The 25,359-nt window shown below is 41.1% G+C and overlaps 1 protein-coding gene across 1 annotated transcript in view; it reads right to left on the reverse strand.

Annotated features, from left to right (window-relative positions):
• The window catches only part of ACE2 (angiotensin I converting enzyme 2), a 27,063-nt gene extending 3,113 nt beyond the window's left edge, over positions 1–23,950 (reverse strand). Inside the window, exons 1-16 of the mRNA XM_026035320.1 lie at positions 23,768–23,950; positions 20,904–21,062; positions 18,855–18,948; positions 17,317–17,460; positions 16,119–16,231; positions 15,279–15,387; positions 14,416–14,513; positions 12,296–12,465; positions 11,177–11,403; positions 10,242–10,386; positions 8,400–8,498; positions 7,687–7,809; positions 7,144–7,316; positions 6,300–6,358; positions 1,332–1,432; positions 238–354 (exon numbers count right to left, since the gene is read on the reverse strand). Of these exons, the coding sequence (XP_025891105.1) occupies positions 238–354; positions 1,332–1,432; positions 6,300–6,358; positions 7,144–7,316; positions 7,687–7,809; positions 8,400–8,498; positions 10,242–10,386; positions 11,177–11,403; positions 12,296–12,465; positions 14,416–14,513; positions 15,279–15,387; positions 16,119–16,231; positions 17,317–17,460; positions 18,855–18,948; positions 20,904–21,062; positions 23,768–23,950 (2,114 nt within the window). The remainder of the gene's footprint in view (positions 1–237; positions 355–1,331; positions 1,433–6,299; positions 6,359–7,143; positions 7,317–7,686; positions 7,810–8,399; positions 8,499–10,241; positions 10,387–11,176; positions 11,404–12,295; positions 12,466–14,415; positions 14,514–15,278; positions 15,388–16,118; positions 16,232–17,316; positions 17,461–18,854; positions 18,949–20,903; positions 21,063–23,767) is intronic.
• Between the last annotated feature and the right edge of the window lie 1,409 nt (positions 23,951–25,359).

Genomic DNA, 25,359 nt, shown 5'->3' on the forward strand with positions numbered 1-25,359 from the left:
TTTCCTTTCCTTTCCTTTCCTTTCCTTTCCTTTCCTTTCCTTTCCTTTCCTTTCCTTTCCTTTCCTTTCCTTTCCTTTCCTTTCCTTTCCTTTCCGCCATAATGGTTTCTCTCATCCTAATATTTCCATGTTAGCTGCAGAGCTCGCTTTCCTATCACCTCTTCTGCTCCAGTTGAACTTCAACATAGATTTTCCTTTTGTCTTATACATTTTTTCTCCTAGAAAGCAAAATCTCACCTAATGGCACTCTCCACTTCAGCTCTGGGAACGACGTCACTGACATTACCAGGCATGCTGACTGTAAGGTAGAAGGAGATCCTTGGTGTCTCCTGCCCTACATGGATATTTTCAACCCTGAATGAGAAACAGAAAAGTTTTTCATTGTCAAAGTGCCATTAGCTCTAAATCAGGGAAGTGTTTGACAGCGGTATTGGAGGGTACTTTGTATTGGGGAGATGTTTTTTGTGAACTCAGCTTGGAAATAAGATCAGCTTTCCTGTCATAATTCCTTCTTTTTTGTCTTTTTTTTTTTCCCTATGTGCTGATAAATAACTTTAAATGGAGGTCATCTACCTCATATCTATGACAATCCTTAGCAAAATTTTCCAAAGCACAAGTTGTGCTATAGGACAGAGGAATTGCCTTTTGAATGTTTGGAACAGGGCTCAGGTAAAAGATAATGTATGAAATACCTAGTGAAAAAAAATCCTTCTTCCTTAAGCTCTGTTGGGAATAGATCCTAAATATTACATTAGTGATGTCCTATAAGGAAGTATCACAAAGTTTAAGAAGATTGCTTCTGAAAATTATCACAGAGACGTAACAAATATGATATTTTTTCATGCCAAAATCCTTTTTTTTAATTTTTTTGATAGATTTTATGCTTGGAAGTAAGCTTAGATAAGATTAGTTTGCCTGCATGGAATTTTAGTGTGTGATGATCAATGATTTCATCTTTCCTGGGCCTAAAACCGCTTAGATATTCAGTATCATACACATACGTTTTATATTTTTTTATTTCTAAGTACTACACCTTCCCTGATATGTCAGGGTGCCATCAGGCAGCAATTCTCAAGTCTTGATTTCACCACTGCTAAGTAGAAGGAGAGGAAGCCTTATGGGTCTGCTGGAGTTTCCCAGCTTTACCACAGCAATCCTTAAAGTTCAGACTTGATGACAAAGAGAAAAGACAAAATGTAACAAAGATGGCTTCTTACCTTTCACAACCAGCCAATGTTTGACATGGTTTATTATCACCTTCTCTGCTATATCTAACTGAAGGTGTACTTTACCAGTTCACACCAGAAACAATAGTTAAGCAAGCAACTCACTGGAAGTCAACTTCTTGATGCTTCTTCTCTGAGAAATACTTCCTCATAGCATAGGCAATGGATGACTTGAACAAGAAGAGTTCACTTGAATTCCAGTCATACTGCAAAAACAGCACAAGAGATTTCCATCAAAGATAATAATTACAGTGAAAATTAGCTGACACTAATCATTCTTAAATGAAAATGATTCTTAAAAGAAATAGTAATTCCAATGCTTTGCGTGTCTTTCCACGTTATTTATTCATGCTCTGGTAGTGCTTCAGGAACATCTTCAAGGCTTTCAGGTTCATTAGGCTGGGAGCTCTGCAGGAGGAAAACCAAGCAGCTGCACCCAGTGCCAGGCAGTGCATTTTGTGTCCCTGCACACTCTCTGGTGGCTTTGGTTGGGGTTAATGGCCTGTTCAGCTTGAAGAAGAGAAGGCTGAGAGGGGATCTTATTAACATGTATAAATACRTGAAGGGAGATTGTAGGGAGGAGGGGGCCAAGCTTTTCTCAGTGGTGGCCAGTGACAGGACAAGGGGTAATGGGTGCAAGCTGAAACACAGGAGGTTCCATCTGCAGGTGAGGAGGAACTTCTTTCCTGTGAGGGTGACAGAGCAGTGGAACAGGCTGCCCAGGGAGKTTGYGGAGTCTCCTTCTCTGGAGGTCTTCCAAACCTGCCTGGATGCCGTCCTGTGCCCCGTGCTCTGGGTGTCCCTGCTGGAGCAGGGGGGTTGGACTAGATGATCTCTAGAGGTCCCTTCCAACCTTGAAGATTCTGTTATTCTGTAATGAAGATGCTCAGCCCATCTCTCTATCTGGCATGCAGCAGAAGCAACACTTGCCTATTGCGCTTGCTGCAACCCCTGGTCTGAACCTTAAAGAGAGGATAATAAAGTTGTCACCATGATGACACTGCCCGTACTTCAGCAGTAACTGTGAGCTAATAGCTCAGGCTGTCAGCCAGGACACACTCTGACTTTTGGGGCTTTCATCAGAGGGCTTTCATTCATTTGTCAGCTTGGCTAGAAGTTGCAGAGAACCACATAAATGGCAGCAGCAGTAGTTATCTCCCTCCAGAATAAGAGATTATACAGCTTGAAATGTCTGCTTTGCTCAAAAAATGGACAGCTGATACTGATGTCAAATCATCATTCTTAGGGGATTCCTACTCAGGCATTTTTCCTACTAATTATTGTACCTTTTTTTTTTTTTTTTTTAATGTAAACGTTTTGTAGTTTAGATATTGTTTAAAATTACATGATTTTATTTGCAGCCTTGTCCTCTCCAGGAGGAGAAACGTCTTTGGGAGGACTGGTTTTGTGCAAAAAGACAGCTCATTCATTTGCTTGAGGAGTTGGGATTTTTATTTGTTTTTTGTTTTGTTTTGGGATTATAGCTCCTTGTATGAGTATTTCTGCTGTTTTTCCTTGATGGGCAATATATATATATAAAAAGAAATGTGTCTGTGGAGGATCATAGCAGTCTGCTTATGAGTCTACAGTTATTGACAATGGAATGCAGAAATCAAAACCAAGCTTCTCTGAGACTGGTATGGTAAGGGGGCAAAAACCACTGCAGGAGGTGACAATGCACCCAAGTCCATTGCAACATCTCTTGGGCATAAAGGGAAAATTCTGAAGTCTGTAGTAGGTTTTTTATTCCCCTTAGAGCCTAGATATGATTGCATTTATGGCTCTTTAGCAGGAATACTTGTAAATGTCAGCAAAAACTTTACACAGTTCCTGACTTTCTCAGGTACTCTTCTGGTAGGTGTGATAGAAGACAACTCTGTTGTAAAAACCAGCTATATATTTTGAACTCTGTTCTCCTAGTGACTGGTGTAAAATGAAGATATAGAAGTACACAGGAGGAAAGAATAAAACAAAGCTACTTAGGCCAGTCTGGGTTGGACTGGGTCCCAGGACAGCAGGCAGTGACCCAGAGTGTCTCCCAGTCCATCACCCTGGTCCCAAAGGCTGTGCCAGAGCCCACTATTCCCATTAGCAAAAGTAAAAGCTCTAAGCTTGCTTTGCCCTGACAAATGCTTCATTTTGCATAACAGATATCAGGCAAAGCCGTGTGCTGAAGCGCTTTTGAGTGTTACTCCTTTTTTCTCCGGCAGCTGGCAGTGTTCACCATCCTAGCCCGCTACACTATTGTTTCTTTTTCCAATTTCTCATTTATCCCCAATGCCTCTAGGCTCTGGAGGACTTTTTTATATATATTTAAAAAAAAAAAAAAAAAAGAGTAGCTAATTGACTCTGATTCTTCGACTGCTGTTTTTGGTACTTAGTGGCTCCATTGGCTTTTTAATCATTTATTTGTTTGCATGGCATATATTTTGTCTTTTTAAGTGTGATGCATTTTAATTGCCAGTATGAGCTCTCTAGTGCCTTTATAAATAACATTAGTAGGCATAATAGAAGTATGGATGGGAAGTACCTGGCTGGCTTCCGATATGCATTCCAGTAATTTCCCTAGGCATCTCCAAAACCTAACTTGGTGGTAGCTGTTGCAGAAGTGGCTTTGCTTTCCAAGTGAAACGAATCAGCCAAGCAGCCCTGCTCTGTTACAGCGTGTTCCCTCCAAGCTCCCATGTGTAGCTTGAAAGGCAGCACAAGTTTGGCCTCTAACTCTAGATTTTCCATTTTAAAATACAAGCGCATGCCCCAAGTCTGACTGCTCTCTTTCGCCAAACGCCAGCAGCCTGTTATGGTGTCATCACACATTGACCCAGTGGGGATTTGATAAGTTAATATTTGCAAAGGGCTCCCATTTCCAAACGGTGCTGAAGGGATTTCCCCTCCTGCAGCCCTTTATTTTAAACAAGACGGATGCTGAGGGATTCGCTGAGGGTGTTTTAAGAGCTCTCCTTGGGAGGGCACTGTCACCAAGACTCAGCTGGAGCAAATCAGCAGCTGTTTCAGCCTCATATGCCTGTGCAGCAGCCAGCAACAAGGCCACGGCTTTAATCTCAGCAGCCTGAGAAGGCCTAGCAGGGTAATTGTGCACAGCATGCCCCAGCACAGCTGGCACCAGCCCATCTATGAGTCCAGGCTCTTCATCTGGCAGAACTTTGTGCTGTTGAACCTACCCTGCTGCTGTTATCYGAGGTGTTACCCGAGCCTGCCTGCCCCTGCGAACCTGCCCCCTCTCAGCAGGAGGGGTGAGGGCTCTAACCCGTGCTGAAGAGCAGATGGAAGGAAAAGATTTGCTGGCATACTCAAAACGCTTTCTGCTGTTCTAATCGTGCAAAACAGCTCTAAATGCATCTTAAACAAACAGGCACACGGATTCCCGGCTTCCATGCGCTGTGAGCAGATAAAGCAGCCAAAACACATTGCTTTGTGTTCCCAAGCTGCRAGTCCTGCCTGAGGTTTTCCCTGTCTTTTATCCATGCCAATTCATGCACGTACCAGTATGCACTGCCGGCATACCAGCGGCTCAGAACCACGTCCCTGGGTGCTCAGCTTCAGGGGGACTCAGAGCCAGGGAGAGCCACAGAACAGAAAAGGTTTCTTGCAGAGTTTAGGAACCTATTGCCCATATAATAATTCAAATTAAGTAATCTGTATGAGATTGGTTTACAGCTGCTCAATTGCAAAACAAAAGACTATGATGGCAAAAGGCAGGCATAAAAATGATATTAAGCTAAACATTAACCGTAATGAGTAATAAATGTGTTGTAATATGGAACCTTTCCCTGCTGTTGATATCAGTTTTGAATTGTATCTAACTCGACTCAGCGGTCTACGAAGCAATAAAATGCCACTGAGGCTTGCATGGGAGGGAGTGATAGAATGGAGAGCATCAATTCATATGAAAAATAAGCTCACAGTATTTGTCCGTGCTAGTCCAATAGGCTTCTACACACAAATCTAAATGACCTGCCTGATGACACACTCGTTCTTGGAAAATTACTGATGTTCTGCAAGGTGAAAACAACTATTAACAGGAACAAAGTGTCTGCTCTTAAACCATCTCTGCTGCCTCTATGAGATTAGCATAAGGAGACACAGCTAGAATAAGGAGTAAATTTTTAACCAAGTGTCTTGGTTCAACAGATGGGCTAAGCCAATACTCTGTTTAAATCCTTAAAACCCTTGATTAGTTTTGTGGGTAGCTGTAATATATTTTATAGGGCCAGCTGGCATAACTGGGGGAAGTACATGAGCTCCTGGGAATGAAAGCCCATGTTCTCAACTGCAATTGAAGCAGCACAGCATTTACTGCACTGCCCCCCACAATCTGAATAATAAAGATATCTCTGTGCAAGGCTTGGACTGCAGAGAGAGAGCAGAATTTATCAGGCCTGGGAAAGATTGTAGCAAATAAGCAAACAAATACCCACAGAGGAATGCAGACAGAAGGGTTTCAATGTGAAACCAAGAACATTTGAGAATACAGCATGGGATTCAACCCCTGTATTTTTACTCCACATTTAACTGAGAAGCATCTACTCTAGGCTGACTTTTGAAGGCAGCCACCATAGCCATGATAATGGAAATCAGGAAAGAAAAAACGAGTGGATAGAAGTTTCATCCTCTTTGTTTCTTTTTTTTTTTTTTTTTTTTTTTTGGTTTTGGTTTTTTTTTGTTTGTTTTGCTTTTAGATCCACTGGTGTAAATGGGCAAAATATAGTATTTTTTGGGTACACAGACCCCACCCTGAGCCAGACCTTTAGGCTTGTCCAGTAGCTGATGAAAAGTGAAAAATCTCTATAGAATAACTCAGCTCACCTTATTTAAGTTGTCTTTCTTAAAATGGATCAGATCACCCCCGGGTAGGTCTGTCAGCAAACTGTAGAGAGAGTCTTAACTGCGAACTTAATTGAGACAACCTTTATGTGATAATGCTTGGGTGTGAGAATGCCACTCCTCACACCCAAAACTCTGTTATACCTTGCCACTCTTTTCAAGGGCCGTTAATGCAACGCGTCTATTGTCTGAGTAATATGGAAAATGCCACAGTGCAAAGCTACTTACCGCCTGGCTGCCCAGCGCTGCTTTCAGGCTAATGCGCACTTTGATGGCGTTGTCAGAATCTGATTTAAAGGGAAGCAAGGAAGGAAGAGAACATCAAGATCACACCTCCTAAAGGAAATGCCTCTTCCTCTTCGTGGAAAAATAGCAGCTCAGATGTAGATGTCTGTGTCCAGTCAGGACACAAACATAAGATTTACAGCTCATTCCAGGACTGACAGTGACTATGGGTTTATAACTTGTGTGGTTCAACACACCCTGTTATCAAAATAGGTTCAAAAATGTATTTTTTCTACTGCCACCTCCTTTTTCTCCCTTTGAGCTCCCTTCTTTAAATAGCAAATGAAATAGTGCTAATTTTTGGTACTGGTTTGCTCCTGCTCCCTCCAGCTCTGGCAATTCCCCTGTCTTGGAGCTCATGTGGCACCTACATGAGTGTGGTGCCTCCCAAACAGGCACTCTTGTCTCATGCTGACATAGCTGAAGTGATTAGTGCCTTACAATTGCAGGTGTCCAGTCTTTCTTCCTCCTGCATATCTCTGACACATTTTTTAGTGCTACTGCTATAAAAAAAAAAAAAAAAAAAGGAAATTTAATTTAAAAAAAAAAAAAAAAAAAGGAAATTTAATTTCTGGAAGTTGAGTGTGGCTGTGACAAATCCCACACATGCTAACAACACCAACTTTTTGCTCCTTACCTTCCTAGGAGCAAAGCTTACTGCTGAGGGTACATTACCCTAACCCCTGTTTTCCTTCAGCTTTTAATCGCTGCCAGAGAAGGGGACTTTGCTGGTCAAGAGTTGCGAGGACTAATGTGCATTTTTAATCCACCTACAAATGCTACATACATGGAGTCCAGTCTGTTTTCCAACCAACAGATCTGCCAGAATTGTTTCTTTGAAGCCACTTAAATAAAGGCTCGAAGTAGTTGAGCAAGGGCGTTGCGTTCATATATTTCTCTCCTGTTATGCTTTCTAGTGCTTCAGTCCAGGGCTTGGATCTGCCTAATTCAAGCATTTGTCTGTGTAGGAAGGAGACAATTTTTTTTTAAATTGCATGTTCTGTTTAGACAACAGCAAAATAATCTGTAATCAATATCAAAATAATTGATTGTTTGTTTGTTCCTGAATTCCTTCCATCATCTCATCATTCTCATTTAAAAATATATATATATTTTCTCATTAACAGGAGATTAAACCTTTAGTGGTTAGATCCTCAGATGATATAGATCTAGTCATCTTGCCAGAAAACAGGAGAGACAAAACATGCTTTCAAGTCAAACAGTACAAATGCAAAACAAGTTCATTTTCAGTTTAACATCACTGACTGCAGTAACTTTCAAGGATGACTAAGGCCCTGATTTATTATACACAAGGAATCTACTATATTACCTCAAATTCTGACCAGCTGCTGTAGAATTTGTAATGTCACATGTATGCAGAGGGCCTGTATGTTTAGCCGCCTTGCAAAGCGCTTCCTGAAACTGGAACTGGTAAATGGTCCGAGTGTAATATCTGAAGGAGAAGCAAGGAGAACAAAATTCCATGATTTGCTACTTGTCTGACAGGGAAACCCCCAAGCCCTTGGTCTTTGGAACACTTTGCTGTGTGAGTTCCCATTCCTTCTTGGAAAACTGCACATAAGGGAGGGAGACCAGCTGCTATTTACAAGCTGCGCTGACTTAGATTTAGCAGAATGCCAAGTTCAAATGCAGCATATGAGCCAAAAATCTGTTTGCTGCCACATAAATCAGKAGTGAATAAGGTTACTACTGGCCAGTTCTCCACACTGGTGGAGGCTACTGGGCAAAGTTGCTGAGATACAGAGGTACCTCCAGAGTCAGTTGCTTAAGGACTGCCATGCATGTGACTCACACAACAGTGGTATATTCGGTGCATTTCATCTCCCCTCAAGGTAGGAACCTCATGTAGGTAACAGATGTGTTCCTACCAGTTTGAGTCTATAGGAAARCTTCCACTGAAATTTGTGCCCTACAGTCAAGACTTTAAAAAAAAATTAAGCTTATGTCCTAAGACTCTGCAGTTGTTACTTAATGTAGTCAGTATTTCTTCTGTACCCAAATATTCAGCAAGGATAATGCTACCTTATGAAGGAGTAGTCATTGGCCACATGAAACAGTGCTGCAGGGTCACAGTAGGTTTCATCATGAAGGACTGGTTCGACCACACCAACTATTTCCCTTCTGGTGACAGAAAAAGGGAAAAAGACAGGATTTTCATTACTAATTAATGAGAAATTATCTGACTCTACTGATGCACATGGGCACCTCTTTCACTTCCAGTTGAAAAAGTAAACAGAATCACACAGAATAAATCATAGAATGGTTAAAGGTTGGAAGGACCTCTAGCGATCATCTAGTCCAACCCAGCAGGGTCACCTAGAGCTCGAGGCACAGGGTGGCATTTGGGTAAGTTTGGAAAATCTCCAGAGAGGGAGACTCCACAGCCTCTCTAGGCAGCCTCTTCCAGGGCTCTGTCACCCTTACATCTTCCTCACATGGAGATGGATCTCCCTGTGTTTTAATTTGTACTCATTATCCCTTGTCCTGTCGTTGGCCACCACTGAGATGAATTTTGCCCCATCCTCCCTACATTCTCCTCTAAGGTACTTATACATGTTGATCAGATCTCCTCTCAGTCTTCTCCAGGCTAAACAGGCCCAGCTCGCTTAGCCTTTCCTCATAAGATAGATGCTGCAGTCCCTTAATCATCTTTGTTGCTCTTCACTGGACTCTCTCTAGGAGTTCCACATCCCTCTTATACTGGGGAGCCCAGAACTGCACCCAACACTCCAGGTGTGGCCTCACCAGAGCTGAGTAGAGGGGAAGGATCCCCTCCCTTGACCTGCTGTCAAAAAAAAAAAAAAAAAAAAAAAAGGAAAGAAAAAAACCCAAATGAGTTCTGATCCCCAGCTGGAGATCACAAAGAAGAAACTGTGTCGAAACCAATAGCACAAAGACAGGTTTTGTATTACAGCAAGCTGTGCAGGGAGAAATTGGTGTGAAATATCCTACAAGATACCACATAATACGGGGTCAGAAAATAACATTAATGCTTGTGTGCCAGGTGAGTATTAGGTGAACCAGAAAGTGCCTGATCTGCAATGCTGTTGGGCTGGGGATGAGGTTTCATTTATTTCTCCTCTCCCARGAGCTTGTCTCCTGTACAGTACTATGGAAACAAACACATGCCCCTGTTTCATGTATAAGCTTACATGAAAAAGTTTTATCCATAAACCTACACAACAACATCTGAGTACAAGAATTTAGGGAGATTTGCAGCGCTGGTATAATGTGCTAGGCTTCTCTGAAATGTTCATCCTTCTTCATATCTGACATCTCTACTACTTTTCAAAAAACTGATTTTTGAACTGATTTTTACAGTTGTTCAGGACACTTGTTTATATCAAGTTTTGTTATAGATTTGGTTTGTTGATGGAGACTCCATTTTCTATGTGGGTCTTGTTTGGTTTCTTTGTATTTTTTTGCTTCCATTTTAAGCCAACAGAGAAAGACAGATTCCCATCCAAAGCAAACTGTATTTTAACTCTGAAGTCCAGGGAGCTGAAAATAGTTTATCAGGTAGGAATCATCTGGAAAAAGGGATCTCGGTGTCACTTGCCAAGGGAACTCCATTTACTTGAATGAGAAAAATGGTAGCTAGAAACAGAAAAAAAAGTCTGTCCTGCAGGAATATCAGTGTAAAAGGGAGGAATGAAGCAGCCTGTATTCTTTCAAACATTTACTTTCAAATATGATGAGAAAAACTGAATGTGGATACAGTAGCCCATGAGACCTTGCCTCCCACCCACGGGAAYTATACTGTGTTTTGTAGAGACATCCTGTGATCAGACCCAGCACTGGGGGCATCTCACTAGCCAAGGAAGGGTTTTCAGGATCATCTGCAAAGATGCTCCTCAGACTTACTTCATCTCCCACCACCGCTTCATCCATTCCTGCTTTGTAATATTACCGTTAAACACCATCCACCTCCACTTCTCCAGCATGTAGGTAAAAGGCATAGTTCCAACAATCGTTAGTGCTTGCTTGAGCAGAAAGTTGATTTCAGTTTCTGAAGAGAGAAGCAGTTAAGGTAATGGTTATGGTAGCAATTAGTATATGATTAGGCAGCTAAAGTAGCTTTTTTTTACAGCTAATGCTTACATTCAGCTGAATGCATGGCTTTTCACTAAGGAAAAAAATAGAAGAATACTGATGGGAAGAAAAAAAAAATAAAGAGAAAATATCACTGAAGTATTGTATATAGTTTTGTTACCCTTTTTCTCCATCCAATTCTACTTTTTAAATAATCTATCCCTTTGGCATATCAGCTTCATTTTCCTCCAGTTCAGAGCCCGGGGAATTTTGTGGTGCAATCTTTGGTATGTTACATTAGAATGATGGACACACTCAAAGAAGCCAAATAAATTGCATTATAATGAGGGTTAGTGTCACCAGTCTTGCCTACTCGTTATCCATATAAATGAGAGATGAAAATCTTAAAGCCTCATTCTTGTTTGAGCTACTAAATATATTCCTTTGCACAGAGAGGTATATGTGGCTTTATGTAACAAAAAAATGAAGACTATTTGTAGCTCATCTAAGTGAGCTATGAAGATTTTGCAATGAATTGTCCCATACTGAAGGTTTTGAAGAGCTAGAAATTTTTTTTACATATTACGAAGTGATGGTGGGGGCTAGTTGGGGTATATTAATGATGACATTGCATGCAAATTAATGATGTTCCTCATTTTGTGATTTGGGGAAATTTTCAGAATCCTCTATATTGCTTGCTCAGCTTTAGTCTGACATAAAAAAAAAGGTTTTGTCTTTGAATATATAACATTTATGGGTTTATTTACCTGTATCCTCTTGGAAAGTTGGCTCTAGGAGGCCAAGAGACTTCAGATGCTGAGGCGTAGCTGCGGAGAGTGACATGATCTCTCCAACAGCTTCGTGGAAGCCCTCGTTAGCCCCATTCCTCAGCAGGTAAGGCAGATGTGCGTATGCCATGTCGTACTCGATGTGGCCCATCTCATGATGCGCCGTCAGGAAGTCGTCCATGGTCACCTTGGTGCACATCTTGATCCTGAGCGCCAAGGCAAAGCATTTGCAGTTGGAGAGGGGCTGGCACAGCCAGGCTGCTGTCCAAACCAGCCCTCACCATCAAGGGCTTGGGATGTTGTTAATCCCCGATGCTCCAAGAAAAACCTGACCATCCACCTCCTACCATGATCTAGAGCTCCAAGTGAGGAGTCTAAATAAGAGTCTAAATAAGGTTTCCTTTCACCTTCTCCTGTTTGATAAGATGAGGCTGACCACTTCCAGCTTTTAGCCAAGGATTTACTTGGGATCTGCCTCTTCTCTTGATTAGCTCCAGGGTTTGCAAGAAGGGACAGAATTTGTCCCAAACTACATGTTGTGGGAAATTCTGGTCCCTCTCTTGTCTCAAATATTAACTGGGGTTTTCTTTGTTTGTTTTTTTCATAAAGCTCTAAAAATCTGCCTACTACTTCTGATATATTTACTAAAGATAGCAAGTGTCCTCTCAAGCATTTTTTTTTCACTTACTTCTTCACTTAGGGATCTGTTGCAGAATGTATAAGAGTCCAGAGATCCCAAARGTATCAATAAGCACACACATCCATGCTTATTTTAAAGCCCTACAATATAGTCATTATTTATATACTTATATAAACAACAGTCACTTCTCTGCTGAAAGCAGTAATAGTCCATATAAAGACAATTTATAGTAGTAGTCCTTATATCTTCACTTAAGAAGTTACACAGTATTGTGGGTTTACAAGCCTACAAGGTCTTCCATCATTTTGTCTTCCACTCCTCTCTTATTAACCAATAAAAAAGAGGGTGGAGGATGGCAGGAAATTTACCTTAAAACAGCAATTTGCCACTACACACCTTTACTGAAATAAAAATATTCTAGGAGTTGGTATGAGAAAAAGTCATTGTAATTGCAGTACCTGTAGTCCTTTTTCCCCATGTCCCATGCTGTAGGATGGCAAACAACCTTCCTGTTATCAGTTGGCTCTGTGAGCATGGAATTATTCCAGAAGCCTTCAGTCATATTGTAGAGCCCAACAGAGGTGAAGAAGGCCTCAGCAGCTTCAAATATTTTGATGGCATCCCAGTTCTAAAACAGCCATTTCCATTTAGCCATTAGTCATTTCTTCTGTAGGGAACCTGTTCCCACAGTTCCTTAAATGAGATTTATTCTGGCAACTGGCTTAGACAGTACAGTTGATACATATTTGTCACTCAAAGACAAAATCAATATCTTACTGAAAGTAAACATCTGTCATCATTGGCAATTTTGTAAATACTACTGGGAACTGGAATTAAGTTTTTCCCCACAAATAAACTAAGTTTCTTCACTCTGTCATTAGATAGCAAATGACCCAGAATACAGAAGTATTAAATAAAAGATAGCACAGTTAATACAAACAAAAATATTTCTGTCAGCACTACATTAGATCTGGTGTCCCATCCTCTCTACAACTAGTTCCCTTGAGAACAGCATCTTTGAAGGAGCAGAGATGTACTACTTGGCAAATTAGCCAGTGGAGGTTGGGGCTGGAATTATAAAAACTGGCAAATCTATCTATAAGAACTGTTTATCAAATTGGAATTACATATAAGTGTTCAAAGCGTTTTCAAATTCAGCAGGTTTTTTTTTTTTTTCTTTTTTCTTTCCTTCCATTCTAAGCAGCAGGAGTTCAGAATTTACATGACTGAGCTTTTGCATGAACCTGCTGACAGTAAAGTAATCCCAGATGGCTAATCTGGATGATAATCCTAAATTATGCATATCCATAAACAATGATGAATCCAGATACCTGCCCTGAAACTCTGCAAGTAATGCTTCCTTTCTTCGCTGTCATGCTTCAGCATACAGAAATAGAAGACCAAAAGGGCATCAAAATTCTAGAAAAGGGGTAAGTGAATACAGATTTGTCTAAACTGAGTCATTCTTCCTCTTGCTACTATAACATTTGAAAGGAACCTTCCTCAGACTTCTTTCAAAAGGGAGAAATGGGTAGGTTTTAAATTCACATTCACATTTTAGAAACTGTGCTGATCATATGCCCTATGCCTATGAGCAAAGGCTGAGGGAGCTGGGACTGTTCAGCCTGGAGACAGAAGGCTGAGGAGGGGACCTGATCAGTGTCTATAAATACCTCAAGGGAGGSAGKGAGGAGGAGGGGGTGGCCTCTTTTCAGTGGTGACCAGCAACACGACTAGAGGAAACGGCCACAGACTGAAACACCAAAAGTTCCACAGGAACTTAAGGAAACCCTTCTTGACAGTGAGAGTGATGGAGCCCTGGAAAAGGCTGCCCAGAGAGGTTGTGGAGTCTCCTTCTTTGGAGATCTTCCAAACCCACCTGGATGCAGCCCTGTGCCACGTGCTCTAGGTGACCCTGCGTGTGCAGGGGGTTTGGACTAGATGATCTCTGAGGTCCCTTCCAACCTTAAGGACTCTATGATTCTATGATATTCTACTTTGTAAAGGKAATAAAGTTTAGGCAAATGTAGACACAGTTGTCTTTGCCTGTATTCTAGGTATGATAGAGTTGCTATTTTGGTTATTATCTGTACAGATCTCAAACACAGACCTTATGGTGCTATACGGCTATCGAAAGATAACAGGCAACTTTGCAGTTTCCTAGCTGTATCTAAATAACCAAGGCAGACAAAAAAGTAACCTTGTGATATATAAACAATTTGACTGTGGTAATGGCTGACAAAGGTCATATTTGATTGCAGCCAACTTCATAAACCCTGAAATATTTATATCTCCATAATATATCTCTTAATGGATAGATGTCTCTGAGAAAAATAGACTTGGAGCTGACATTAGCCAAAGAGAGTGGAGAAGAAAGAATGAACAGTTAAGGGAAAAGGTACAGTGCAAAATGAATGAAGATTTAGGGGAAGAGTAAAAATGGATAAAGAAAATAATTCTTTCACTGCTTAGAAAAGCATAGTTGTCTGAAGAGAGTGGTTTAGGTKCTGTGCAGGCTTTATATCATCTAAATTTATTACATAATATATATAGCTAATGGTTTCATCACACGTCTTACATTTTGAACCATTGCAGAAGTTACATCAATGTTTGGTTTGGCTGGATAGGGGACAGTCAAGGGATACAGATTTGTCCAAAATCTACCCCACATGTCACCTTGGAAAAAAAAAAAAGAAGAGCAACATTAGATATACTTTAAATACATGACTCTATATTGTTCAAAATTGTTAGACAATTGTGCAAGTTCTGTAATATCACAAGCACTGATTTCTGTATGTCTAAATGGGTATCATCCAAATGTCTTTGCAGTGGAGGGGGGCAATTCTGGGAAGTCATCCATGGGTCTAAGCAAGGCCAAAGATAATTTTATTCCCCAACTTAATCTATCTTCATATAATACAGTTTCAGGACCAATTAGCTTTCTAAAGGTCTTTTCAAAACTGGACATCCACACAGTTACTCTGTGCCATTAAGCTAATGTGCACATATATACTACAGTAATGGTATCTTACTGTTGCATATTTTGAAAGTAGCCACGAAACACCAGAGCTAAGAACAGAATACAGAAAAAACAAAGAAGCAAACAAAAGCCTGCCTGAAATTTTACTTTCCAATAAAAGCACTGCAGAAGGTGGGTGAATGTCCCAGTCCAAGAGTTGATGAGCTGTAGTTTTGTGCTGAGTGCCCTAGACTCCAGTGAGGGTCTATAAAGCTGCCTTTTTTTGCCTGCCTTTGCTGCAAAGCATCTGTGTCATCATGGCCAAGTGCTTCTATTCTCTGTTTCCCCTCTTACCTTTCCTTATCCGCAACCTATTTGTTAATAACTGATTAAAGAGGCAGATTGCTCTGTTCCAGTCTGTCTTATAAGTGCCTGTCTCATGTAGCAAGTCAGTCTTGCATTATAAGGCTGCATTTTCGTACCAAGCAGGTGAGCGGGAAGGCATCCTGTTGAGCTGATGAGCTCTGGGCCATAGACTTGCTCCAGCCTGTGTCTCACATAGGCATGCAGCTGCTCATATAATGGTTTTATCTGCAGGGAGAGGATGACAAGGAGGCAGATTAGGGTTTTTTCTTTCCTCCCACTCCCTTCCGCTGAACAGAGAGCCTCCCAGGTGGGTCTCTGACTGATGTCACCTGTCAAGTAGGTGCATCTCGAAACCTGCAACTGAGCTTTGGCCTTTCTCCCACGGGCTCAAGCTATGAGTCCCAACTTTAGTCCCAGAATTCCTGCTTCAGTACAAGTGAGGGAGCATTTCTAATTTTAGACCTGGATAAAAATGTTATTCATCCTATAAGAAAAATATCTCATCTTGAGCCCCTGGATGGGAGGGACAAAGCTCTTCAGAGCACTTTCTTTTCCGGCTTTGGCATGGTGCAGTCTGTGCAGGGCCAAGTTGCAGTGCCCATACACAGAATTGCTGCTGGGAAATTGTAGATAAGGATGTCTGTCCCACAGAAGACTGAATACAAAGATATTTTTTGCAACAAATCTTGAGCATTTCAGGGAGAAGGACATTTCCTCAAAGAATACAGGTCTATGTACCTTTTTATCTTTTGGGGGGGTTGTCTTAGAAGTGCTGTTGAAGAAAATATTGTGTACATCCACTTCCATCTGTAAACTCTGCACAGACTATGTAGTCCAGAGCAGGTCTCATGTTACCTCACAATATTGACATATGGAGCCCATCTCTGCAGACATCAGAAAATACACCCTGATGGCATAGGTAAGAGCTATTTCTTGCTCTTGCAAGGAGGCCCTACCTGTTCAAATGTCTTCTCAACATCTTCAATCAGCTGGTCACGGGTGTATTTATACTCAGCTGGATTGTCTGCTTCATAGTTTGCTCTCCAGTAATCTCCATAGTCAGAATAACCTGTAAAACAAGGACATGTTGCATCACAATCTAGTACCTTGAACTGTCTGCAAGGGAGAAGAGTGCTGAAGGCATGAAGGCTYCCTTGAGATGTGAATATAGATTTCCAAAAATAGTGGAAGCTGCAATCATGGTTATCTGTTAACTGGAATCATTCTAATTTGAAATGGAGGTCAAGAAGATCATCAATCCTGTCTGGAGTTCCTCCAGATGTGAAGGCGGACACATGAGCTTCTGTTCAGCCTGGATCATAAGGGGTTCTCTCAGAAGATATAAAATGGTTGGTATTAAATACAAGTYTTAGCCTTCAGAAAAAAAATCCAGGGCAAGTGTAAACAGCAGGACTGAAAGCCAACTTCTAGTTTCACTAAGCTCTGTTCCATTAAGTCTGGAGAAGTACCTCGTAGGTGAGAGATCTTCCTTTCTTCTTTCTTCAGGTATTTTGTAGGGGGAAATCATGATGACTTCCTCACTTTCCTAGGATTTTCCACCAAGATATTTTTTTTCCCTGTTTAATTATTTGGACTATAATTTCTGCTACTTTGTGCTAGGTGTTAATGTAGTTTAGAAGCCGCATCTGCTGCTGCAGTTGCTGCTGCAATTGCATCTGCTTTTTTTTTTTAAAAAAAAAAAAAAAAAAAAAAAAAAAAAAAAGGTCATTCCAATCAGAGCAGAACACTTAAAAATGTAACATTGCTTGTGGCTGGCAAGGTAAGGTAAAGGAGAATGGTAAAGAAGTTGAAGAGATGTTGCCAAGATTATAGAGATCCACTCAGCACACTGTAAATGGAGCATACATGCCCATAAGCCACAAGCAGTCCAGTATCTAATGAAGGTTAATGATACATTATGGGATTTGGGAAATGTGGAGAAAGCATACCTATCTTTTGTTTCAAGTTTGAGAGAGAATTCTGATCTGAGCTTTGGTATCTGCAATACTTTTTGCTTTGCATCTGTGCACATTGGGAGCAAAATATCTTCAAAATGCTCATCAATATGCTAGGTTTTGATTTCCTGTCCGATACATGCAAGATCAAGGTATATTTCTTAACTTCTGGAAGTCAGGGGAAAAAAAAGCAACTTACCATTAAGCTTTGCAGCCTCATTTTTAAGATCAGCATACTCTTCATATAATGGTCTCATCATCCTGCCAACACCAGCTCTCCAGCCTTCCCAAGCCCACAGTCTCTCATGATAATCAGTGCTTTCAGCCATAATAACATCCAGACCTGCCAGAACAAAATGATAAGTATCAGGCCCAATAAAACAGAACCTTTTTTTTTTTTCTTTTACGGCAGCCAAGAGAGAAAAAGGATAATTAGTTACTAGCTCTATGGAGCTAACATCTTGTTTGATATGCCAAAAATGTTTCCTCTTTTTCCCTTTAAGGGACATGGGACAGATCATGAAGCACTTAAAATCACCCTTTTCCATATTAAATATCCTTAAATTAGTGTTGTCTGTTGTCTTGGGATTTGCCTCAATGCATTGTTGAGTCTAACAAGACCTTGATGACTGGAGTAAAAAAATRAGATTTCTAAGGTTCAAGAACCACCCCCAAAAGACAGGTAGGCTGTCACATAAGCAGAGCAGCCCTACCATCTCCTCCAACTAGACAGATTGGACAAGTGAACAGTGAGAAACCTTATGAAATTCAACAAATGCAAGTGTAAGGTCCTGCACTTGGGCAGGAATAACCCCAGGCACCAGTATAGGCTGGGGACTGACCTGMTGGACAGCAGCCCTGCAGAGAGGGACCTGGGCGTCATGGTGGATGACAAGATGACCATGAGGCAGCAGTGTGCCCTGGTGGCCAAGAAGGTCAACAGGATCCTGGTGTGCATTAAGAAGAGCGTCTCCAGCAGGTCAAGGGAGGTGATTGTCCCCCTATACACAGCCCTGGTGAGGCCATATCTGGAGTACTGTGTCCAGTTCTGGGCTCCCCAGTTCAAGAGGGATGTGGAGCTGCTGGAGAGAATCCAGCGCAGGGCTACCAGGATGATCAGGGGCCTGGAACATCTGCCCTATGAGCAAAGGMTGAGGGAGCTTGGACTGCTCAGCCTGGAGAAGAGAAGGCTGAGGGGGRACCTGATCAATGTCTATAAATAACTCAAGGGAGGCAGTGAGGAGGAGGGGGCCGGCCTCTTTTYAGCAGTGGACAGTGATAGGACTAGAGGAAATGGCCACAAACTGAAGCACCAAAAGTTCCACAGGAACTTCAGGAAAAAATTCTTGACAGTGAGGGTGACAGAGCCCTGGAACAGGCTGCCCAGGGTGATTGTGGAGATCTTCCAAACCCGCCTGGATGCAGYCCTGTGCCACATGCTCTAGGTGACCCTGTGTGTGCAGGGCGGAGTTGGACTAGATGACCTCTCGAGGTCCCTTCCAACCTCAAGGATTCGGTGATTCTATGAATCTAGGAGATGGTACATTGCATGTGGAGCAGGCCCCCTGGAGATGGCTGAACTCAAAGTGCAGTTAAATAATGACTAAGCTTTAGATAGCAAGACATCTTTATTAGCAATATAGCCTCTTCTCCCACAGTCAGGAACCACTCTTGGACTCTTGTCTTTTTGAATTTGCAGTATAAAGGATATGGTATAGATAGCTCTTAGTACTGTACCTGGTTCCAGCACCAAACAGTTAGATGGATCACTAGGTTTACAGACCGTCCCAGTACTGTAGATGGTACTCATTGTATTTAATATAGTGCTCAGCTGCAATTTAGATGCAAGATAGCTCATTAGAAACACRTTCTATACAAAATAAAACTATTATGCTAACTTCTTAAGACTTCACCCACAGGCTTAACGAYTAAGCATATGTTTAAGCTCAGTACAGATTAACGAAAGAATTTGTCTAAATGCATTATTGAGCCAGGACCTAACTGGAAAAGAGAGATAATCTCTCTCAGATACATGACGTTATCTACAGGTCCTTAATACCCAGTCAGTCAGAGATCYGGATTTAATGAACACTGACTGTTATAAGAGAGCTTTCAAATATATAGCAGTAATAAAACAATAAAGTTCAGCAATATATTTTTATGAATTTAGACCCACCTAGAGATTCCAGGCAGCTTGTGGGTTTGAATGAAAGAAAGAGAGATCCCTTTGCAGACACTGCCAGACTGTTGCTTATGTTTTTTAACATCGCATCACCCTTACTGTATACATCTGCTTATTGTTATTACAGAGAAGTTACTTTTCATATCTTGGATTAGCTGAAGGCCAGATGCATCTGAAATCCATATTAGAAGCTATGCTACATAGTATTATATCCTTTTTTTTCTTTTTTCTTTTATATTTTTAACTTTTTATATTTATTTTTCCTTTAGGACTGTGTTGTACCACATTTAAAGTTTTAAATTAGAAGTATTTAGAGTTGTCAAACAGGAAGCATTGTTATGACCAGCTATGGTTTTCTCTGTCAGCGTTGTATCACAAAAAAATATTAAAATGTCCTTGTAGAGCTCTGTAAAAGTGTACAAATTCACTTTTCATATAATAATCTACCATTTCTGCCCCAAAGGCCACATGTCTAGGAAATTAAAAGTGCCTAAATGTGGAGGGTATTGAAGAAAGTATCTCCTCAACAGAAGCAGCAAAGCTATCAATGCACCACTGTGCTCCAAAATACATATATATTTTTTATGATCCTTTGGCATTCCCACACAGGTAATCTGCCCTTCCAGAAATACATCTTGTTTGGATTGCACAGGAGGTCCAGCCACTCTGTTACACTTCCTGCATGGTGGTTAACAGTGTTTTTTTCAGCAGAAAAATCTACGGATCTGATTCTTAAGTTCTGATCATAATCAGAACTGTAGGATACCCTAACCCAGTACTAAGTCTCAGCTTGATCTCCAATAGCAGGAAACTAATCTAAACCCTCAAGCATTATAAATCCCTTTTGAATTAGCATAAATGCTAATTCCGGTTCTATAGATTCTTGTTGTCCATATACATATATTTTGCATGTATTTGTCAATGGAAATGCCAAGTATTTTTTTGCTARATGCTGCACTTCAACATATTTCTGTGGAAATTGTTTGCCAAGTCTCCAATCTCAGGAGCACCAGTGCATCTAGTGCTTGCTGCAGCCCTTATGTTCCCCCTTAGTTGTGAGGCCCCACAGAGAGCCTGGGCTGAGGGGCTGTGGACAGAAAAAGATATCTTGTGTTGGCATCACGAGTGAGAAAAAGGTATGCAGAAACACACCTTCATCTTCAGCCTGATAACCTGATATCTGCAGAGAAAGAATCTCCTCTATCTCCACCTTTTTCTTTCACTGAGTGCCCTTTCACCCCTCTCTTTCTGCTCATTACCCTACCCTGTGCCTTGACTTAGCTAAGCACTTAGCCTGTGTACTCTTTTCCCCTTATGACTAATCCTGCCATTTGCACAAGGACATGTTAGGCATGTATGAACTTGAAATACTTTGCACGGATTTATGTAGCAAAGCTGCCTACCTACGTAGGAACCTACCTTCATTACTTCCAGTCCCATACTGCGAAGATCATCTAGCAAAGTTATGTTCTCCATACTGATTTTGAGATAAAGTACTATCCAGAGAACAACAAAGATTAGTGATGACACTGGTCTCTGTCAGAGATATTTTGGAGGGTAGCTCAACTCACATGTCAAGAACTTGGGTACATTTAACAACTTACTCTGGAATATTTTTCTGGTGATAGCACAGATGATCCTCTGTCCTGGAGAGACTGAATCTGGAGTTTGATGAGATCGTTCTTAATGTCAGATAATGGGAATTTGCTGGCATTCCTCGAGGCTTCATTATAAAATGCAGACCACTTGGCACTTGCCTCATTCTAGAAGAGATTCACATGAAGTCTGAATTACTCTTCTAAAAGAAAGCATCTGTTTAATGTATTTAATGGGCCAAAATATTCTTTCTGAGAAGTACTTTTTTCTGTGGACTCTGCTCACAGATTTCAAGTTTTAGCAGTACTTCTACTGTGGAACTTAACACCTGGGAAATTATTGACTTGAGTTTATTCACACATCCAAATAAATAATTTTCTTTAGAAACAGCAAGAAAATAGGATTGCCTTCTCACCACAAGCTTGTTATAATTAATCCAACATCACCTGTCTTCCCTGTAGTTTAGCTCACCATGTATCTTCCTTTAATGCTTTCCTAGTCTCACCTATGCCTAGCGAAATACGGATACTAGCCAGGGTTATGGTGCAGATCACATTCTCTATTTCTGCTTCAGTAACATTCCCACACTGGACCTGCATGTGGGAAAATACTGCAAAGGTATAATATTTCTTAGCATCAGACTTTTAGAAAGGCTTCAGGAGCAATGACATGGATGCAGTTTCCATTCCTCTCTTTTTGAACAAGTCACCCTTGCGCCAACACAAGTCCAATGCTCTCACTGGAGCTGCGTCTGGGTTTTTCACCTGCAAGTGCCACCCCGCGCATGGTAAACCCTCACCCTCTGATGTAGGCTTTGGAGCAGTGATGCTGCTGCAGGGACCAGCCCTTGGCCATCCCACCCCCCAAGAAACACTGTGCCTCCCTTTGCCCACACTACCCCTCTGCAGGAGGGCACCAGGGCTGACATCAGCACCGCAGCAGCTTGGTGGACTCTGTCCCCACTGTGGCGCAGGTGCCTGGGACAGGGCAAGTGGGGCCACCCTTGTTCAGCTCTGCACAGGAGTCAGCAGRTAAGAGCTTAATGCAAACCTTCTTTTAGTGTTACTTGTCCTGTGCAGAGCAGGGGACGTGCATTAGGAGCTATGGGGCAGAAGAGGGGGCTCTTTAGTTAGAAAAGCCAAGGGAAAGAGGTAACTTCCTGTTTGATTTCCTCTATTAGCAGAACTAGTTGAGAAGCTGTAGAAGTAGTTATGGATTTTGTGACCCAATTTATACGTATGAAAAGGAGCCAAGAGGGACACTGTACATTAACTCTGGTTCCCCAGCAGAAAGGGAGGAGAGGAAGTAATGGTTTTATTACTAGTGCTATTAAAGAGCTCAAGATAGAGAATACATCCTCTCAGAGCACTGAACTAATTGCTTCTTGTTGTAGGTATTTCCTCRTGTACTTTATTATCATCTCATTAATGCTGAAAGTGCTATATRGGGCTTTCATTTTAAGTGTTTGGAAATGTTGCCGTGTAAGTACCTGGTGCCTCAGAAAGCATTCCAGATTGACAATGATTAGTCATTAGGATGTCTTCCAGCAACCAGTCTCCCTGCTTTAATTAAGAAAAACTATAATTAAACCAYGTTTTAATTAAGCTATAAGACCACAAAGTGTGTGGCTTATGCCATTATACAGAATTAGATGTAGGATATTAATCTGTATTTTTATACTCTAAATTGTTCTGTTAAAAAAAAAAATCTGTTTAACTTTGAAATGCATGTAACTATAAAATTCACAGTGCTTGTTGTTGATTTGTAAAGGGCTCCAAGGTTATGAGAAGCTAGACAGCAGCATGACAGTATCACCAACCAGTCAGATCATGGGTGAATGTTCTTGGTAAACATGATATTTGCCTGGAGACCACCTTGACTGGGATAGCTAGAAACTGCTGTCAAAGGCAGGTTGCACTGTATTGCAAGGTATTCTTRGTACAAATGTTATAGCCCTTCCTACAGTTATAAATTGACTTTCAAGCCAGTATACTAGATTACTGTACTACAAACTAGACTGATGCCTTTTAAAAATCTATGATCTCATTTCACCTTTCTCAATACAATTATTTCAGGTAGTCTACTAATAGCATTAACTACAACAGAACTAATGTAGGGAAGGGTTTTCCACCACTGTGCAATACATACACAGACCACTAAAAGATCATCAGAAAACATTTAATAAATGCCTACATTCAGAAAATATTTACATATTCAGTGAGAAGTAAGGAGGTAAAGTAACTTAAGCAGCAGAGAATAAGAGTCATCCATGGGAAAACCAAGTTAAGACCAGTAAGAAAATGCCCAATGGCTTGTTCAGTTTTTCAAGAGGTGACAAGTCTGTGCTCAAGTGGCTATGAGATTCAAATCCAATTTTCTCACATCCCAGGTAAGTATATTACCCCAAACTTTGGGAGAAGGCCATCATCTCTAGGCTGCATTGTTTCCAGTTTAGGACCATAATACCAGGATGATTTAATGGCAGCAAATCCTCAATGGATATATATATTTCTCACCAGCTCAGATTTAGGTTCCTGAGAGAAACAGTCCAAATGCACAGTGCTCTCTCATGCTTTCTTCCCCCTTGCTGAGGTGCCTCAGGGTAATGGTTTGGGGCAAGTCCACCCTTAGGTGGCTAACTCGCCTCATGCAATATGAAGGCAGCACAGGTACCAGACTTAGAGCTGTAGGAAGCCCAAGTGCCTAAAGTTAGGTATCATTTTGTTAAACCAAGCCCCTCTTACTTTATGAAGCTAAACCACTGCTACTAATGAAGCAGGATCCAAATGGCAGCCAACTTTCATGGAACTAAAATAAATTATAATGTAACCACCAAATTCCTCACGTAAAGCAGACAGGACTGAAAACTTACCATCTTTATGGAWGTCTCTTCAGTAATGTTGGTGTTGTAGTTCCATGAGGCAAGGGAGCTTTCATAGCTGATGTCTTCTGCTTTAATATTGAACTCATCCAGAAACACCTGGGCTTCTTGTGTGATATCCTGTGGGCTCGCAACAATACTCAGACCACAGAGAAGCCAGATGTGGACCAACATATTTCTATCTGGGCTGAGAATCTCCCAATAAAGTAGATTTCTTCAGGGACGCTTCTTTATCAAGTTCTGTCTCATCAGCCGTTATGCATTTCTTGTGTGAAGAGGAGAGGCTGAATCCAAATTGCCAGGCCTTTTATAGGTTTTATTCATTGTAGAAGAGAAAAGCAAAAGTTTTTATGAAAAGTCAAATAAACAAAAGTCAATGATTAACTTTGGAAAAACATAATTACTCCCACCATTTTATGGCCTTCTTATAAAAGGCTTTTACTTTTGGTTAATGTTTCCCAAATGTGCTGTCAATGATACTGCTGGTCATTTTGTCTATAGCCTGCCAGTGTCTTTGGTAGTTCAGAATCTGTGAATCCTTTCACAGGTTGGTGATAAGCTGTAAAAATATTTAGAAWCTTCACTGAAACACTAAGCATGACCTGTTCTCCTAGGAAGAAAGAAATTCCATGTTGTCCTGACAAAGGGTATCTGGCCAGGTGCTTAGGCCCAAGTTTGAAAGGACCTGCGTGATCTGAAGTATATCTGCCTCATTTTCAAGATGATTGGGGCCAATAAGACCAATTTTTAAAGTCATTCGGGGAACTATCAACAAGTAGAAAGAGACTTCCTGGGAGACAGTGTAAGAAAGCATGTTGTGTAGGAAAATAAGCATAAATCAATTGGATTTATGTACTGAAACTACTTAGGTGATTTCAGTTTAATATCCAAATTAAACTCTGCTAACCTAGCTAGGAGCCTGGTACACATTGTAAATCAATGGGAAAATCAATGCATGAATAAATTCTGGAAATACAGCCTGGGTCCCTCCCTTGCTTTAGGCTAAGTATTATTGATCAGACAATACCTTAATACTTTTTGAATTAACCAATTTCTACTTGGGGTCTCTTGGATACTTCTTTTTGTGTTTTGATTGTTTTTTTGAGATGTGATTCTGCAGCCATGTTCCTGGCATTGGCTTCCCGTTCCCGACAGTTTCCCTGAAACCTGCCTGAGACTCTACASGGGGGAGGCTGCAATATCAGCCCTTGGTTGCCAAGCACTGAGAAAGGAGCTGCAGCCTTAATGCAGCCCTTGAAGGGCTGAAAAGGTACCTCAAGAAAGCATCTTAGCCAGGTACCTGCTGTGAAGCAACTTTGATTAGTCCTGGTTTTCCCCTTCCAGGTTATTAGTTTAAACTGCTCTCATAAACCTCAGGTAAAGAGSAATTCACAACCTCTTTTGGGATCATTCCAATGCTTTTCCTAATAGCTAAGCTTTGTTCCTGGTTTTCTTTGATTCAAAGTGAGTTGATATCTTCTGATAGCACTGTCCTGTGGAGCAGAGACAAGGAATCACTATTGTGTTTGTAAGAATCCTCTAAGAATTTTATTTTAATCAAGGGAAAGTAAACAAAACTCATT

The sequence above is a fragment of the Nothoprocta perdicaria genome, unplaced genomic scaffold (genome assembly GCF_003342845.1).
Source record: "Nothoprocta perdicaria isolate Ctin4 unplaced genomic scaffold, notPer1 scaffold_158, whole genome shotgun sequence".
NCBI lineage: Eukaryota > Metazoa > Chordata > Aves > Tinamiformes > Tinamidae > Nothoprocta > Nothoprocta perdicaria.